The sequence below is a fragment of the Antennarius striatus genome, chromosome 11 (assembly GCF_040054535.1).
Source record: "Antennarius striatus isolate MH-2024 chromosome 11, ASM4005453v1, whole genome shotgun sequence".
NCBI classification, from domain to species: Eukaryota; Metazoa; Chordata; class Actinopteri; order Lophiiformes; family Antennariidae; genus Antennarius; species Antennarius striatus.
In genome coordinates, this window is record NC_090786.1 from 4,746,479 (window position 1) to 4,763,509 (window position 17,031).

General features: G+C 42.8%; 1 protein-coding gene across 2 annotated transcripts; it reads left to right on the top strand.

Moving 5' to 3' along the window:
- Nucleotides 1–739: 739 nt before the first annotated feature.
- On the top strand, nucleotides 740–16,727 carry LOC137603762 (calcineurin subunit B type 1). 2 transcript variants are annotated; one of them, XM_068327509.1, is made up of 6 exons: nucleotides 740–1,030; nucleotides 8,096–8,135; nucleotides 13,470–13,646; nucleotides 13,736–13,795; nucleotides 14,051–14,235; nucleotides 15,544–16,727. In XM_068327509.1, the coding sequence occupies exons 1-6, from the start codon at nucleotides 1,028–1,030 to the stop codon at nucleotides 15,589–15,591; spliced, it is 513 nt and encodes a 170-aa protein (XP_068183610.1). In that variant the 5' UTR covers nucleotides 740–1,027; the 3' UTR covers nucleotides 15,592–16,727. The 2 variants fall into 2 exon arrangements, with proteins under 2 accessions (XP_068183610.1, XP_068183609.1); XM_068327508.1 differs by lacking the exons at nucleotides 740–1,030; nucleotides 8,096–8,135 and adding an exon at nucleotides 12,743–12,873.
- The last annotated feature ends 304 nt before the right edge of the window (nucleotides 16,728–17,031 follow it).

Here is a 17,031-nt window from a genome sequence, read left to right on the forward strand (position 1 = left end):
TCATTGTTTTCTGTTACTCCTGCTGTCTTTATACCACATCTCTAAAAGTATAATATCCCCAGTTTCAATACAGGCTTTATATAAAATGTCAATATACAGACTTTGGTGATTTTCAAATTATTTGTGATCCTGATGCAATTGAATACAAAAAACGACTTTTATTAAAACCTTTTCTGCCCTCATAGTGCCATTCTCACTCAACAAAAGTCTACTCCTGGAATGATCCAATCAGGTGGTTTTTGGCACACAGCTTTTTTCAATTAAGTATCGGCAAAGTATTTATAACCTCCTCTTTACATATGCACTTCGCCTGCTGTTAGCATGTCCTCTAAAGCTACTGCAAATGTCACTGTGGTTTACAAGACTAAGTAAGCATGGATTCATGTATTTCTTTTTCATTCATTCATTCATCGTCTCCCGCGTCATCCGCTGTAGCGGGTCACGGAGAGCTGGAGCCTATCCCAGCTGACTGAGGGCGTTAGGCGGGGGAAACTCCGGGTGCGACGCCAGTGTTTTTTAATTTCATGCAACTGATTAACCGATTTACTCTCAATGATTACAATAAAATAAAGCCTATCTACCAGTGTAATAACAGACGATGAAAAGAAGCGGTAATTCCCTGCAGTACAGTCATACGACCAATAGGGGGAGGCCAAGCACAAACCTACTCTAGAGGTGAAAATATAAATAGAGCGATCGAGCCCGAGGTACCCGGATGTACAGTACAGCCGCACCTCCCCCCCTTCGCGTACTCCTCTACTCCGCCACCGCCTGCTTGTCAAACCGAGCCTCCTCCTCCGCGTACTGTCCCCTCCCAGCGGGTCTCTCTCCCTTCGCCACTGCAGTGAAAGCCTCGGTAAAGGAGAGAGAGAGGAGGACAGTTGCCTATATCTCGGTAGAAAGCCACGGTGAGACCCCAGAGAGCACCGCCGCGACATTTTTCGTCCTCCTCGGCGGCCTAGCGACTCCTCCGTTCAGCACCTCTTCTCCGAACACCTCGCCTGGATTTCATCATCCGATCTGCAAGATGGTAAGATGGTCCAGCAGTTCCCCCTCCTCTGCTAAACACATCAGTGGACAGGCCCGCTATTGATTAAGTCCAACAAGGTGGCGTTTCGACAGGTTGTTTGTCGTTAACAGTCGAGCTCCGTGGAGGAAGCGCTTTTCTCCTCCTCCCCCCCCCTCGCTTCTGGGTCCTCGCCGGGCTGTCGGTGCAGCACCCCGGGGCTGACAGTAGCCTGAAGCCCGTGGCCCAGATATGTCTTCCCCCATAGCATTGCCTTTCTAGTAGGCTTCGACAGAGACTCTTATTCACAACAGGGCCTGTGTAAATTAGTTTTCGTCACAAAATAAACACCGAATAGGCCCCAGTTTGCCGATTTAATCCTGCAGACGCACTGGAACCCACGCTGAAGACGCGTCCGTGGGTCGCGGGTCCTGCATTAAATGTATGGCGAGTTTAGCGCCAGTGTTGATAGTTTCAACACTGTTCCCTTTGCTTCAGCCACCAGGCCGTGGATGCATTTGTGTCTGTTTACAGCTTCTAATAGGGGCTGCCATTGTAGGCCACGGGATTGGATCGTGCTGCCCTAATTAATAGTGCAATCGATTATGTATGCATTTTAAGTAGGAAGTAGAATGTTCGAATTTCCAGGTGTATAGGTAAAACATGTTAATTCAATAACTGTTTTCATGACCAAAAGCTGCAAAGCAGTTGGATAGATACTGCAGGTTTTAACTTCTATTTCCCCCACTCAACTCTGAATTCTACTTCCAGTAACTTTTGATCTTTTAAATATTGATCAGATTTTGGTTGTGGTGCACCAATCCTGGAATAATACAGATCTGGGGGACTTGGCTCATGAGGAATGGGCTAAGATTCCTCAGGGATGCTTCTGGAAGCTAGTGTTCAACTCAACATTACATTTCAGTGTACTGTAATGCATTTTAGAATGTCCCTGTTTGATGGTAAGATTTATAGTCCTTCCCAAATGGGGAAATTCTTTTTACCCTTGATATATTAAACAACACAGTCAAAGGGCCGACAGACATTGATTGGTGGTTTTGTGATGGGCAGCCACATAGCAGCGCCCTAGGATCATCTTATGGGGTTTGGTGTCTTGCTCAAAGGCGTCTCAACGGCGCTCAGGCGATGAAATGACATCGCTCCAGCTATCAGTTCACACTCCAGACTTTGGTCCATGTTGGATTTGAACCGGTCCCGTGTGGACCCCAATTTGGTTACTGCAAACAGTTGGTTAATTGTGTACATAAAACTAGGTTAGAACAATTTGGCTTCCAAGGGTGTATATTAGAATGAGTTGTGTAGTGACATTAAGACAGTCGTGTCCTCGCCTGTTTGCATATTCAGCTTAATTCAATTTAAATGTGCGCATGCAGCACTTCAGTCAACATTGAAAGCTAGCAGCAGTTAGCAATGCAAAAAGCAAAAGCAGGAGAGTGTTACCAATCCGGCCACTGACAAAATGCCTTGCGTCGGCAATCATTTCAAGGGATTGATGATGATTGATGTTGCAGATTGTTAAATACAAGTCTTGGTACTTCATAGTTTATTGGTGCATACAGACCTGTGTGAGAGGAGCTGATTGTGTTGGGATGTGCAGAAACAATATTACTTTTCGTGTGAATGATAGGTATTTCATTTTGCATATTGGTACATGTTTTATTAGGCCTGTATAACATGTGTCCTCTCTGACCCACGGTAAACATGCAGTACAACATGCAGTACAACACAGGCTGTACAACAGACAGCACAGCACAAAGTATGAGACAAAACACACAGAAATCCTCAACTTTAAGGTATCTTTTCAATGAACTAACAATATTATATTTTCAATCATTGCTGATTTGTCTATTTGACAATATAAAAAATCAGTTAGATGGAAAAGTTTCATTTGTTTCAGCATGTCACACGTTTGTTCATATTGACACAAATCAATGAATATTCAAGAAATCTTTTAAGCTAGTTTTTTGTTTTTTAATTTTTTTTGGAAGTGGCAACTCCCTCAGGCCTACCTACTGCATAATTTGAATATACTATATTTGCTGTCAAGCCCTGAAATGTGGAGCCTCCCACATGCTGTAATTAAACTTTTTTATACTTGAGAGTACGTTATTATAATAATTATGACAAAGACTTTACAGCAGCATCTTCTTTCTGTGACACAGCATTGAATTAATCAACACTAAAAATGGATACTGGAGAACCAAGTAAGCCAAAAAAATGGCCAGAATCCTTTAATACATTTCTCTTGCAGCTGTCTGAACTCTCACTGAAACTTGTGCATGAATGTTGGGAGGGGGCAACTGTGGATTCTGAGCTATATAAGCTTGCAGTGGAGTGATCTGATGCTAAGGGGACCATATGCTGCTTAGCAATCAAGCGCCACCCACATAGGGAATCGGCCTGTAGCTAATGTAAAAGAGATCTAAGCCATACAGAACCATCAGTAGAAGTGATGCTCAGCACATGATATACGCTGCACTTTCAACCAGCCCACTCAATCTGGATTTATTCTCCTCACAGTGTTGCAGTGCTGGCCTGCACTGGAGCCGGCGGTCACCGGCGATGGCGGCGCTCCCCTCTGTAAACGTCTGTTTGTCTCTCACCCGGTGGATACCAACGTTTGAAGCAACGTTCAGATGTTGAGCCTAGATTGTTGTTACAGTACAGGTTGGAACGGGCCTTTAAGGGGGTGTAATGCATGAGAGATTGTTCAGTAATGCTCAGAAGATAAATGTGTGTGAGATAAATGACACCAACGAAGAAGAGGGTTTTCAGCAAAGTGTTTGATTTTTGTGTTGGTCGCAGTTACTGCTGGATTTGGGCAGTGTGATAAATATATCACTATTGTTTAACTGAAATCACCAAAATAAATGTCTTTACTTCTTCCTCATTACCATTCTGTACAAAGAATATACTAATTGAACATTAAAACCACATATTGAACGCTTTCATTTGCACCAATGGGTTAGCGTAAGAAGAATTAGCCTGTTTGTTTACATGGCATCAAGAGGCCTCTAAAAGCCTGCATGGGTACGACCAAGTCAAGGATAGAAATGACTGAGAGGATTAACTCCACTGAAGTTCTTTCAGGCAGCTTAGATTGAGGTAATTATTTTCATATTTACTTTTGACTCGGAGGCGCTATTCACAAAGAAACGCGGAGAAACAAATGACTGTAAAATTCTAACATTTCATTTTCCGACAGCCCCCGCGTCATTGCAATTACTGGGTTATCATAGGCAATACTGCATCGGCTGGTTATCGGATTGCATTTAGTGTTTCCTGATGAAGTCGAGCTGAGAAATGGAGGGGTGAATTCAATTTAACCACCAATCTGAAAACAACAGCCCTGCACTGTTCTCTGTTATGACTTTGGAATGTTGAACATGTCAGTCATAAAGTTTGGCTGTGTGACAAGCATGACACGTACAAACACATTTGTACGCTGGTGGGGAGTGTTTTGATGACTGAACTAATCAAGCATGTAAGCATAGCAGGAAGGAAGTGCAGCAGGGTTTCCCCATACATTCATTCATCTGTGGCGGCCCGTCGCGATAGCAGCACGTCCCATTACATACACACATACATGGGTGGGTTCCTGAAGAATGGGTTTATTCTAGTTACAATTGAAATGTTGTCTTTGAGCTATTTTACATTGCATTTAATGTTGTACTATTAGAAAATTATGCATAATGTTTTGTAAATCATGGAGTGATAGAAAAATATAGATATGTAAATATAGATACTTTATTAATTCAGGTGGAAATTGCACAGAGATAGTATGGAGTTGGATGTTTAGATGTTTCACGGTCTGTCGTTCCATCCATCATTGTTTCATGCATTATATCTCTCCAGTGCCCCCTCTGCAAATTTCATTTATCAGACTGCACTCTGACAGTCTTAAATGCCTACGTAATTTGCAACACCTTAAGTGTCATTTATCCCTGTCTTGGGCCACAGTTGTAAATCTCTAAAATTTGGCTGCTTCACATCACCGATTCGACCCATATATTTATCAGGGAGAGGAGTTGAGTGGTTGACGTGCGCAGCTGTGCAGTGACCCAAAAGTAAGCAGGATTTATATTATATGTAAGTGTTGCTCGTGCTATTGGCATATTTTGACAGGAAATTGAGCGAGTGGCGCTTGTGCCACCGCTGTACCCTTGACAAAAAGATTAAGCCCCGTTAGATGGCAGATAAGGGTGTGTGAGGTGTGAAACGGGAGTTACCTAACAGCAACATCCAATGAGAAATTCTGGCTTCACGGACTTTAGTTTTGATTAAAAAGTTTCGATGGAACATGAAATAGATTCTACACTTCTGTAGTTGGCCGGGTTTTCATGTCGGCTGTAGCATCGCTGCCGAGCCTACAGTGCTGCTAGACTCTTCATTATACACAACATGTTTTGTGCATGAAGGCCTAATTGATTGTGAATGAAGGATGCATTATTGATGAGCCAACAGACGTCTGTTTCTCCTTCTGCCTTCCATCATGCTTTCTGTTATGCTCCTTTTAGTGTAAAGGACGCAGCTCAGCCAGAACTGCATGAGTTACAGCAGTTGTTCCTGACCTCACGTCGGCCACATCGGTGACCTCAAGCGGGCCTCCGTAATCCTTGACACCAAATCTGATTTGCCGTAAATATCTTTGCCTCCAGGAACCCTTCAGCCAGCACTTTCACACCAGGGTTGTAGTTGATGCATACCCAACGCTCATTTATGCACCTCAGGGAACCTTTGTTCTTAACCTGGAACTCATTTGATTGAAAGTTGGTTAAAATTTGTAGTGTATTAAAATTTAATCTGTGATGGTGATAAAATTACTATGGATCAATAGGGCCCATTTTTAGCTGGGTAAAACCCTGCCGAGGAAACCGCTCCGGGTCCTAAATCCAAAATCCTGGGGAAGTTTCCTCCAGGGAAAAACGATTTATGCAACTCTTGTGATGTTGCTGACGGTGTATGATCCGATCCGTTTGTTCACTCACCGATGAACTACGCCTGAATTCTAGCTGTCAGTTCTTGGCCAGTTGATTTGTCGTTCATAAAGGGAAACCATGTATGTGTCAACCTGATCACTCCTGCAGCGGCTGCTCTTTTAATAGGGTGTCAAATGTTAAGTCCCTCTCCTGGCTAATCTGGTGTCACCTCTTTCTCCTCATTGCTTAAAATACTACAACCTCTCTGAGGTAAGTCTGCTATTGGTAGCGTAGCTGTAAGCCAATGGGTGACTTAGTTGCTGCTAACGTTTTCTACCAAGGTTAGCGTGTTTAGTGTGTTTGTGTCACAACAAGCAGCGGGTTCTTATCTTTCATGACGTGTACACTGAAGAGATTCCCTTTTTATGTTTTGAGAGTTTTCCCGAATTGGTAAAAACAGATCGTCTTATCTGAAGGATGTTGTCGTTTATGACTTAGTGGTCATTTTATGTGTTTGATCAAGGATCAAATTTGTCCTCTAAATTTTTTTAACAGATCTGACACAAAGGAGGTTTGTGTCATCGATCGTCATCAGGTGGTGTTCTTCACTCTAAATTCATGATGTAGTCAATCTCTAGGCTTGGCTACCAGTTCTAATTTCCAGTTTGCTAAAACACATTCATAGTTAAACATTCCTTAATAGCGATACGGGGTAATTCTGGTCTATTGCCTCCTGGCCAGGGGCATCTTTCCTTCCTAGCTGGATCCCAATCCTGTTACCCCTACTTCTCTGGGACAGGTCTCTAGTGTTAGCGCTCAAGCTCACATAGACAGAAATCTGCCTTGGGCTTGGTGGACGCTGCAGTGTTTGATCGGATGTGGATGAAGTCGCTCACATCAACCACCACCGCACAGTATCTCCGGATGATAATGTAAGAGGCAGCAGGTGCAAATAAGAAACGGCCTCAAGGGGTAACATATTTCAGTAGCTGCGTGAAAAGATCTGGTCTTCACAAATACTTCAAACCAGTGACTTGTCTGCGTTTTTATGAAGGATGGCATTTCAAGCATAAAAGACAGCGATCGTTGTGGCAGACTTGTGTTAAAAGCTGGTATGGCAACTTTTTTTTGGACTAGCAACTTCTGTCTTCTACCTGGTGACAAACAGCCTGTTGGCACATTACTGCCACCTTCTGGCAGCATTGGCGCATTACAACAAGGCACAGGCAAAGACGAGATACTTTACTCACTTGAATAGATTTTTGTATAATTTAACGAATAAACAATTTAAATATATATAACCATAAATAATTTAATAATTTAAAAATGTTTATCACTAGTTTTTATATAAAGGTTATTAAATGAACACAGTATTATAGGTCAACATAAAGCAGTCTGATTCGTCCTGGTTCGTGGAGTATTTTCTGCTGAATTGGATTCTTAAACAATCACAGGAATTCTAGACACTGAAGGTGTTTTACTTTGAAGAGCAAGAAGGCATCACGCTGAAGCCTTTTGTTTAGCCGTCATACAAGCTCTCAAAAGTCCTTCATAGATCCTTCAGTATTTTCACTCTATACAAGCACAGACGAAGCCAGTATATTTTCCATCCTGCCTGCTTCTGTTGATCTACAAGATGTAACCTCGTCCTTGTTACAAAAAAGGTTTTCTCATTAGAAATAGTTTAAAGATTGAAGTTTGATCATTTTCAGGATAGTATCGTGGTCATGGATGCACCTTTTACTCCAGTTCTGTTTTCTCTGTGTTGCAGATTTGTTCTCCTTTTCTCATTAATGATCAACTATATTTCATTTAGAAATAAATAATTAATTTCCCAGACGAATCGGGTCCTGCCACAGCTCTATAAATAAAATACCCTACCTGAGGTGTGTCTCCTAGGGAGGCACAGTAATGACGACTCATCATCTGTAACAATGGAAAAAGGTGTTTGGGTTTTTTTTATCCACATTGGAGACTTATTTTGAGTCTTCCAGTCAACCATCTTTCATAACAATATGATCATTCCATTCCAGGAGGTTATGCTCTCTGCTTTCAGATGGAGAACAGGTGGTGCGTATGGTTGTGGGTTTGTCTTTCACTGTTGCAAGTTTCATTACTAACTGGCGCCTCTGTTTCTCTCTTCCTTTAGGGAAATGAAGCCAGTTACCCCCTGGAGATGTGCTCGCATTGTGAGTATTCTCAGTCTTGGCTTGCTCTAGTTATGCAGGAAACGCTTTCTTTGGTGTCGGTATTTGTGATGATGAAATCGATCAGGGCTGCTTTTATGATAACATTGCATTCAGCGAGTCTTCCAATAAAACAAAGAAGTGTTTCATTCCATTGATGATCTGCAGTTATTTTTTACAACAATCCCAATCATATTGTTAAATGATGATGGTATTGATGTTAACGTTTTCAAGATGTCTGCCAGTAGACGGCTTGGAGCTGTCCGGAGGAGGGGAGCTGAGGATGTGACTCACATTTCTTCTGTCTCCACTTCCTTCACCAACCTGATAAAAAATCCACACATAAAATCAGCAGATTTCTCTGAATGCCTGATTTTCACCACAGGATCGATCAGAAACAGGACGAAAAGAGTGCACCGCTGCTTGTAATTAACAGACAAAAGTAATAACAGATCTTGTCTTTTCTCGTAAATAATTGGTGGAACGTCAGTCCAGCGGTGTTTATAAAGGTACGCTTAGAGATAGATGTGCGATCGCTCCTTAATCAAAGGCTTGAAGTGATCTTAATGTTGATTTGAAATGAGATCGCTCAGCTCCAGCTTGACCAAACTTAGACTGTGCTTCTGTAACATCTTGGAGGACAGGACGCCTTCCAGGCATTCCTCCCTCAGGATTCTGGAACCACGGTGAGGGGTGGTGGATGTGGATGATGCATAACCCTGAGCCGAACCCATCAAGGACCTTTATATCAGTCAAGGCTATTTCCAGCGTCTCTTCTTTTTCTCGCTCCCTGTAGCTGTCTCTCCTTTTTTCACCAGTCTGACACTTTCTTCCTCTCTTGTTGTCCTGCTTTCGTTCGACCTTGATTTCCTATTTCTTCTTCTTCTGCTCTCTCTCCTTCTGTCTCTCCCTCGTCTTCCTCCTACAGAGCAGCCAAACAGCTGCTCTGTCAGAGGTGGGTATAGAATGTGGGTATAGAATGTAAAGGAATAATCTTCGGCCCTGTTGGTCAGATAGATTCACCGAGCTGCTCCTCGACCCTTTAGTCTTATTAAAAACTGTTGGGCCTCCTGAAAATAAATTTCTCCGTGTCCTCTTATCACACATACACAAACTTGTAATGCATCGTGCTTGTGGAGAAGCGTAGCCCCTGCGGGCCAGCAGCCAAAAATAATGGTGGGTGACTCTCTGGAGTTCCTTGTTGCTAGGGGTTTCCCTGAGGGCGGTCCAGCCTCTGCTGGCGGGGCGAGTCGGGGGTTTTCTGATGACGGCATTTCTATAAATACACAAACTGTGTGCTGCATTGCTTCGCCGTCAGTCCAGTCTGTTCAGGCGGGTTGTCCATTATCAGTACTGCCGAGGCAATCAGTCTAATGCACTGAGTGCTGCAGCTCCCCTGTAGCACACACACACTTATAAAGAGATGAGGCAGCATGAGCATTCTTTTAAAGTGATCTCTGTGTTGCTGGAGCATTGGGGAGGTGCTATGTTGTGCCTCCCTTCAATGGTTCCTTATTATTTCATTGTATTTGTGAACGGCAGGATGAGATCTTCCATGGTGATGAAGAAATGGGCAGAAGTGGGCAACATGCACACTTGGCCATTGCTCAATCAGATTTGTTCACGTTGTGTTTTGTGTGTGGGTGGAAAATCCTTCTTGGGTAACAGAGCGGTTATCAGTATCTTAGAGTCAGGAAAGGTTCTAAGTGCCTTCTCCGTTCCCGGGCCCTTCTCTCCGGTTGGGCCCTCTATCACCTGGAATAAAATGGGGATATGGGAGCGAAGGTGAGATTCCAAGAGACTATCCTTGTTCATGTTGGGATGCTTTTTGTCTAGGAAAAACATTTTACATTCCAGCTATGTAAAATAGGAAGGAAAATATAAAGCTGCTAGTATCCAAGAGAGAAAAGAGACTAAAATGAGGACTATAAATCATCTGGCTAAGCATGAAATCTAGTTGGCTTAGAAACACACTCTGAGACTCGATCGACCTCGAGGGACCTTCCCCAACCCGAACTTAATAATACCAACTCAATGTGTCGTCATTGTTTTCAGAGGAGTTGTGTTTTGCCTCCACGGCGACTTTAAAGGCTGAGAACACCTGTTCAAAAGTTCAGGTTGTCAAGGCGCTCTTTCCTGTTTGAGATCTTCAGGTCAGGGTTTCGGTTTCAACTGAATGAGCCTAGAATACCATAGGAGAGGTATGTCTTCTCTCTATCAGACGTGTGAGTGCCAGGAGACTGTCCTGTCACGGCTAGAGATACCTGTACCCCGTCCAGCATCCCAGAAGGTGTTACATGCACCCATCTACTCGTGTTAAGCAGCTCTCCTCTAGACCGTTTCAGGGTTTGTCTTTACTGATCGTAATCTTTTTATTGTAGTCTTTCCCCTTTTTGTTTGTGAGCTTTGTTTTACCTTAATACGCTCACAAAATGACTGTCCGTCCTTGCAGGCTTAATACGACACCTGTACGACACTTTCGGTTGCTACGATACGAATATCATCAGAAGACATTTGGGCATCGAGGACCTGATTTTGCAGGTAGTTTATTCCATTAGCAAATGTTGAGAGTAAAAATGTCAGATCACGGTGGAGTTCTATCACCAGCCTCAGCTGTGGATGAAGGGAAGGTCGGGTTTGTTGGTGGCGAGTACTACCCTTTGGGTCAGGACAACAATTTGACCCAAAACTGAACATTTTGACTCTCTGCGATCAGAAAACAAGCCAAAAGTGGAGCCTCGGAATGCGTTTACTTCAGCAAACTTCACTTAGACGTGGCCTTACACTCTGTGAAAGTGTCACGTGTCAAACTTATGCAATTACCGAGCTGTACATGTAACCTTCTCATGTTTACCCCACCTCTCACCTTTATCTTATGTTTGGGGAGCTATATACAGCGGCGTCTAGGATGTCATTATCAGTAACACGCCAACATTTGCTCTGTACAACCCCACCCCCCCTTCATCCTGCCCATCTCGGGTCAGGTTGGCTGCGTTAATGCAGTCACGTGCCTCGGCTAATGTGCAGGGCTGAGCATGCTAAAGAGGACAAATTCATTAATGTCGTTTTGGGAACATTGTGTTTTGTAGTGAAACAAGAACGGGGAGGGAAAGCCAGGTGCACTTAGCAGATTTTTTTCTGTTCACACAGCTGTGCTGCTGTTTTGTGGTTAGCTTCAGCTAGCCTGTAGCTACCGTGCCAAGAGGCCATGCGTGTCAGGCTGGCGGACACAGCGTGTCATCGTACGGTGTCATCGGACCGTAACGACAAACTCACACATGTGTTTTCACCTGAAAGTACCTCATGGAAATGAGGTTGAATATTCCTTTTGTATGTGTCTGTCAGTTTGTGTGTCTGTGTGTGTGTGTGGGGGGGCTACTTTGGGGGCTAATGGGTTCCAGTTGCCTAGTAACACAGTTGAGGGTGCATGCAGCGCTTCTGGAAGTGTGTGTGTGTGTGTTGTGTTGTGTTGTGTTCTGCTGTGGAGTATATGAGATTATCATAATCATCTCACAGTTACATCGGGTCTCCCTCAGAGCCTCTCATTAGCATAGCAGTGTGAGGAGCGTCTCTGACAGCGCAGCCGGATCAGAACCGTTTTATTCTGGATTGTTTAATCTGCTTTTTTACTGAAACGTTCGGCACTGATTATAATTAGATGTGGTCGGTTGATGCATCCGTCTATACCCTCACATCTGACCTGCAACCCTGCTGTCAGTGTAGGAGCATTCAGCCTTTGTGCTTTAGTCCGAGTTGTTTTCCATCTCCTCCTCCTCTGCAATAGGAGGCTAGGAGGAGGATGTGATGATCACAAGCAACGCTTTTCAGGTTTCATCCCATTGTAATCTATATTTAAACACTAGAAATGTAGGAACATGGAAATTTAGGTTGGATATTTACAGTGAAATAATGTAAATATATGTACTTGTATATTTTGATAAATCTAGGCAGGAAATTTGTAGTTATTGGCTGCTGTAGAAAGTAAATTATCTATTCTACACTTCCTGCATATCCTGAAGTCTTTCAGTATTTTATTTTTTCAAATGAAAAATAGTGAAACAGTTACAGGGAAAATCATTTACTTGACGTTTGTCTTTTTGCTGTAAGAAATAAAAACATGCGGTTTTTGAGGGATCACGATGCTGCTGCACTGTCATTTGTGGACTCAACACAGAGTGGTTCCTGACGTCATATTGAAGGGGTTTAAAGTAAGGATACTGTGCGGGACCCATGTATCTGGGGCTCCGTATGATTGGTCAAATAATCCCATACCAAGTGTGACTGCACGCAGTGTGGAAGTAGCACCAACCTTTAGGTATAAGTTATTTTTTAGAGCTTCTGATTCAACTGTGTCATTGCAGTTCACATCAGTCATTAACCTGAGTTGCCTGTCCTCACAGAGGTCATTAAACCTGATTGGAACAAGAATGAACTGAATTCTTTGGCTCATAAATCTGCCACGCCTTCTTCTGGCTGTTAGCAGTGAGCTAAGATTAATAGATAGCTCGTGTCATTAAGGATAACAGAATAAATCAGGCGTAGTAGTAGTAGTGTGTGGTTGGTCAGTATGATCATGTGTGGAGTTGTGAATGAGCTTATATAGTAATTAACAACGGGCTTTATGATCGCCTCTGGATTACACCCACTTACTGCTGGGCAAACTGGTCAGACGGTCAGACGATGGCGGGGGCAGAAAGGATCCGGACTCCCGCTGCTAAAACACCAGTTGATGCCAAAGGCTGTAAGTTTGAAGAAAGTTCTCCTCCTCTTCCTTTTCCTCTTCTTCCACCTCCTCCCTTCTCCTCAGATATCATTGGTTATTTTTAGCTGTTTTACTATTAGCGGTTGACATTGTTGTTGTCATAGGGGCACCAGGGTCTGCTTTATTTCATGTTTGCCTTTGTTTTGTTTTGGGGTTTTTTTAGTTCAAACCTGTTTCGGTCCTTTTGGAGAACAACAGAACATAATGTAGTGGTGTTACTTGGAGTCCTCCGCTTTGAGCTGTAGGCTGTCCTTGACCTAGTTAAAAGTGGTTCCTGCTCAAGTTTATGACTATTGACCATGCAGGTGTTGACTAAAGGTATTTAGCTGTGATGTATGTCCTTCTTTCGCTGCAGGTGAACAATCGCCAGATTTTTTTCCCATTCCTTTGTTCATCTTCTGGGTTTTTACTTCCCTTTACGGCCGAGAGGAGTTGAGGGTTGCGATCAGGACAGTATTTTCACTCTTTGCAGTTTGTTTTTCTCAACAGTGACGTCAGCTGAACATCTACGAATCAAACATTAACGTCTCATTTGGATGTCTCCCCCCCCATTCCTCCCTTTTGTCTCTTTTCAGTCGATGCGGATGAGATTAAGAGGCTAGGGAAGAGATTTAAGAAACTCGACCTAGATAACTCCGGCTCGCTCAGCGTGGAGGAGTTCATGTCGCTGCCGGAGCTCCAACAGAACCCGCTAGTGCAGAGGGTCATCGACATATTCGACACGGACGGGAATGGAGAGGTGGACTTTAAAGGTATATCATAAACCCCAATGATGCCTGTTTACAGCTTTATTCACACACACACACACACACACACTGATTGTTGTTCTTCTAAATCCCAGAGTTCATAGAGGGAGTCTCACAGTTCAGCGTCAAGGGGGACAAGGAACAGAAACTTCGATGTAAGTAGAGCTGCTCTTTAATTAAACGGCCTATTATCCCCTCATCTGTTTGTTTTGCTCCCTCAGGCCTAAAAACAGCTTCTCCCCCAAGTCTCACCTGATCTGTTGACGACAGCTTTCTGTGCTGCTACAACCAAAAAATAAAAATAAATATTTCTCTAGACAGATAATTCTATCTAGTGTTGATTGCGTGTTTGAAAATGGCTCATTGTTTTCAATGTGCTCGACTGTCCTGGTCTTCTTCTGGTGCTCCAGTCGCCTTCAGGATCTACGACATGGACAAAGATGGCTACATCTCAAACGGCGAGCTCTTCCAGGTGCTGAAGATGATGGTAGGCAACAACCTGAAGGACACGCAGCTCCAGCAGATCGTGGACAAAACCATTATCAACGCAGACAAGGACGGAGACGGCAGGATATCCTTTGAAGAGTTCTGTGCTGTAAGTCTCAGCTTTCAGGGGCAATATTTTGCTGATGCGTTATAGTGAGGGCAAATGTCAAAAAACACAAACAAAACTCAAAATCTTCTTGAAAAAAGCTTATCTAACAATATTTACTAGGACATTGGATAAAAAAGTCAATCGTTTCTTGATATTGTTTTACCTCCTGGGATACTCGTGTGAGAGGACAGGGCTTTTTAAAAAAAAATCAGCTTGTAGTCGCAAATAAGGAGTGACTCAGATGTACTGATGTTTCTGGAGGATCAGTGCAACACTGGAGGACAAAAACCTTCAAAAACATGAAGGTGTTATGCTGTAAAATCGTCACTCGTGAATCTGAAACAACACTCAAACCTCTGGATGAAGCGTTAAATACAAAATCCTCTCATCCGGTCCTTGCTCCTGTATAAAAGCTAAATCAGGACATGTTTGGATTCATTCTTCCATGAATCACGACTCAAATTGAGACGTGGCATACCTTTTTTTTTTTGTAGGTCGCCAAATGTGTCATCCTGGAGGTGATTTCATTATTCTCTTAAAGCCACAGATAAAGAACACAATCAAGAACTCAGTTTAATATTCTAAAGACGTCATCCTCAGAATGTTTCTGTCGTTGGACTATACAGGAACACGCTCTGGTTTTTTTTTTCTGAGATGAAGTCCCCGACTCAAACTCAAGGCCCACATTTGATTCTCATCTCTGGAGCCTTTGTCTAAAGAGAAAAGACTGGAGTATATTTCCAGAATGGCGCAGGAGGGTGTTGATCCTGGTTTTAGAAAAAGAGCTCAGTCACTGCAAGGTTAAGGAAAGAGACTCTGTCAGACAAATGTAGCTTTACTACTTTGTGATCTGTGGCGTAAAAATACGATAAATGGACTTGAAACTGAGCAACAACACTGATTTTTCGCCGAAGATCATTTACTTTATTCTATAACTTATGTGATATCAAAGAAATGGTGAGACATTTTGTTGCATTATGGGAAATATAGGATTTTTGGAGTTTGACCCCTCAAGATCATCGAGCTCTAAGTCTTTATTTAATATAACAATAACAGTAATATAATTAGACTGCATTCTAATCTCGCTGCTCCTTCATTCGATAGTAAGAGTGCTAATCTCAACAGCTTCACGAATTGTGATCTGTCATGTTTGTACCGTATCCACAGCAACAGCAGCTTCGGTTTGCACCCATTTGAACCTTAAATAGTTGAGATGCAGTGTGTCGGTTTTGCCTCGCCAAATTAAAAGCACAGGTGTAGTCAAAGGCTGCCACGACAGTAATGAAAGCACGTCTTCTTTGTTCCTAGGTGGTCGGCGGACTGGATATACACAAAAAGATGGTGGTGGACGTGTGAGCACCCCACTCGCTTTCCCCCCTCCTTCCTCCTCGACAGCCGCTTTTCTCCACCATCTCTGAAGATCTGCTCAAGACGTCCGGCAAATCGCTCTGTGTGTAACTCGATGGAAGTATTCTTTCTCTATTTTAAGCCAATTCTTTCTTTGAAAAAAAAACAAAAAACAAAAAACCCACAGGCCTCCTGAAGCCAACTTTGAAGTGTTATTGAGCTGCAAATCCTCTCAATAGCCCCGGTCGTAGCACTTTAAGAGACTGAAGGACATCTTTGTCATTCGTGAGAGCGTCTCCCATTTTCGGATGAGGGGGGAGAAATGGGAGTGCGGTGGAGAGGCTGGTTGGCTCACTCATATTTCATCTTTTCTTTTGTTGATTGTTATTTTTGATATTTATTTTTTGTTCTTGTCTTTTATATATAAGAGAAATACAAGTATATCTATGGTTGTCTCACGAGCAGAACTGTATTGTATTCCAACTTGACTTACAGTACAAATAGAAAGTAGGGTATGAAGTGCCAACCAGAAAATATCCAGAAACCAGTCCCAGTTATTACCCATCATCATCGCCTCTGTCTTTCATGCTGGACGAAACAAGCTTGTGAGTCTTCCAACTGCACAGCTGTGAGTGCTAGTCCAGTCAGTGCGAACCTAAATGTCACATTTTCTAAGGTTTCATCTCTCGTTTTAGCCATAAAAGCAGTTTGGATCCGACCAGCGAAGCTTCCTCTCCTCAGTTCACGCTTTGGTTTCTTTCCTCTAACTAGATTTCTACTTTTTACTCACACAGATGTGCTACATCGTGGGAGATCCTCATTTCCTGTCATTTAATGTTGGATAAAATGCCAAGAAAAGTCTTTCCAAAATACTTGGTGGCTGCAAAACCAATCCATTATTTTCTCTAAATTAAACATTTAATTTCATCCATCTCCAGGTCGGTCGCGGTGCTAAGAATAAGTCTGCACGCTCTGGACTGAATTTGTTAGAAATTTCGAGCTGTATTTCATTTTAAAAGGCGAGACAGGCTTGGCTAAGGAATCAAAAGAAATAGTTTGAGAGGGAATAATTGTGAGACACGTATGTGTGATCATAGAGATGTAGGAGACTTACCTGCAGGTAAAGTTTTTTTAACCAATGTGTATATTAAGTAACTGATGTAAGCTCGTCTTCTCTAACTGTAAGAGGAGAACAGCTAAGACAGGTTTTTATTTCTTTACACCACCAGCGCCTGGAATCCCAACACGTTGGCATGATCGGTGTGCAGCGGGATAGACTGTATATTGTGTTGCTTTTTCAAAGCGTACATTTCAGAAGTTGGCTTCTTACTTTTTTTTTTTCAATCATAATCATCTCATTTTCTCCTCTCCCACCCAACTTATAAGAACAGGGAGGGGAAAAAAATCCAAATTTTTATTTTTATGGGAAGAATTGTCTGGGAAAGCTTG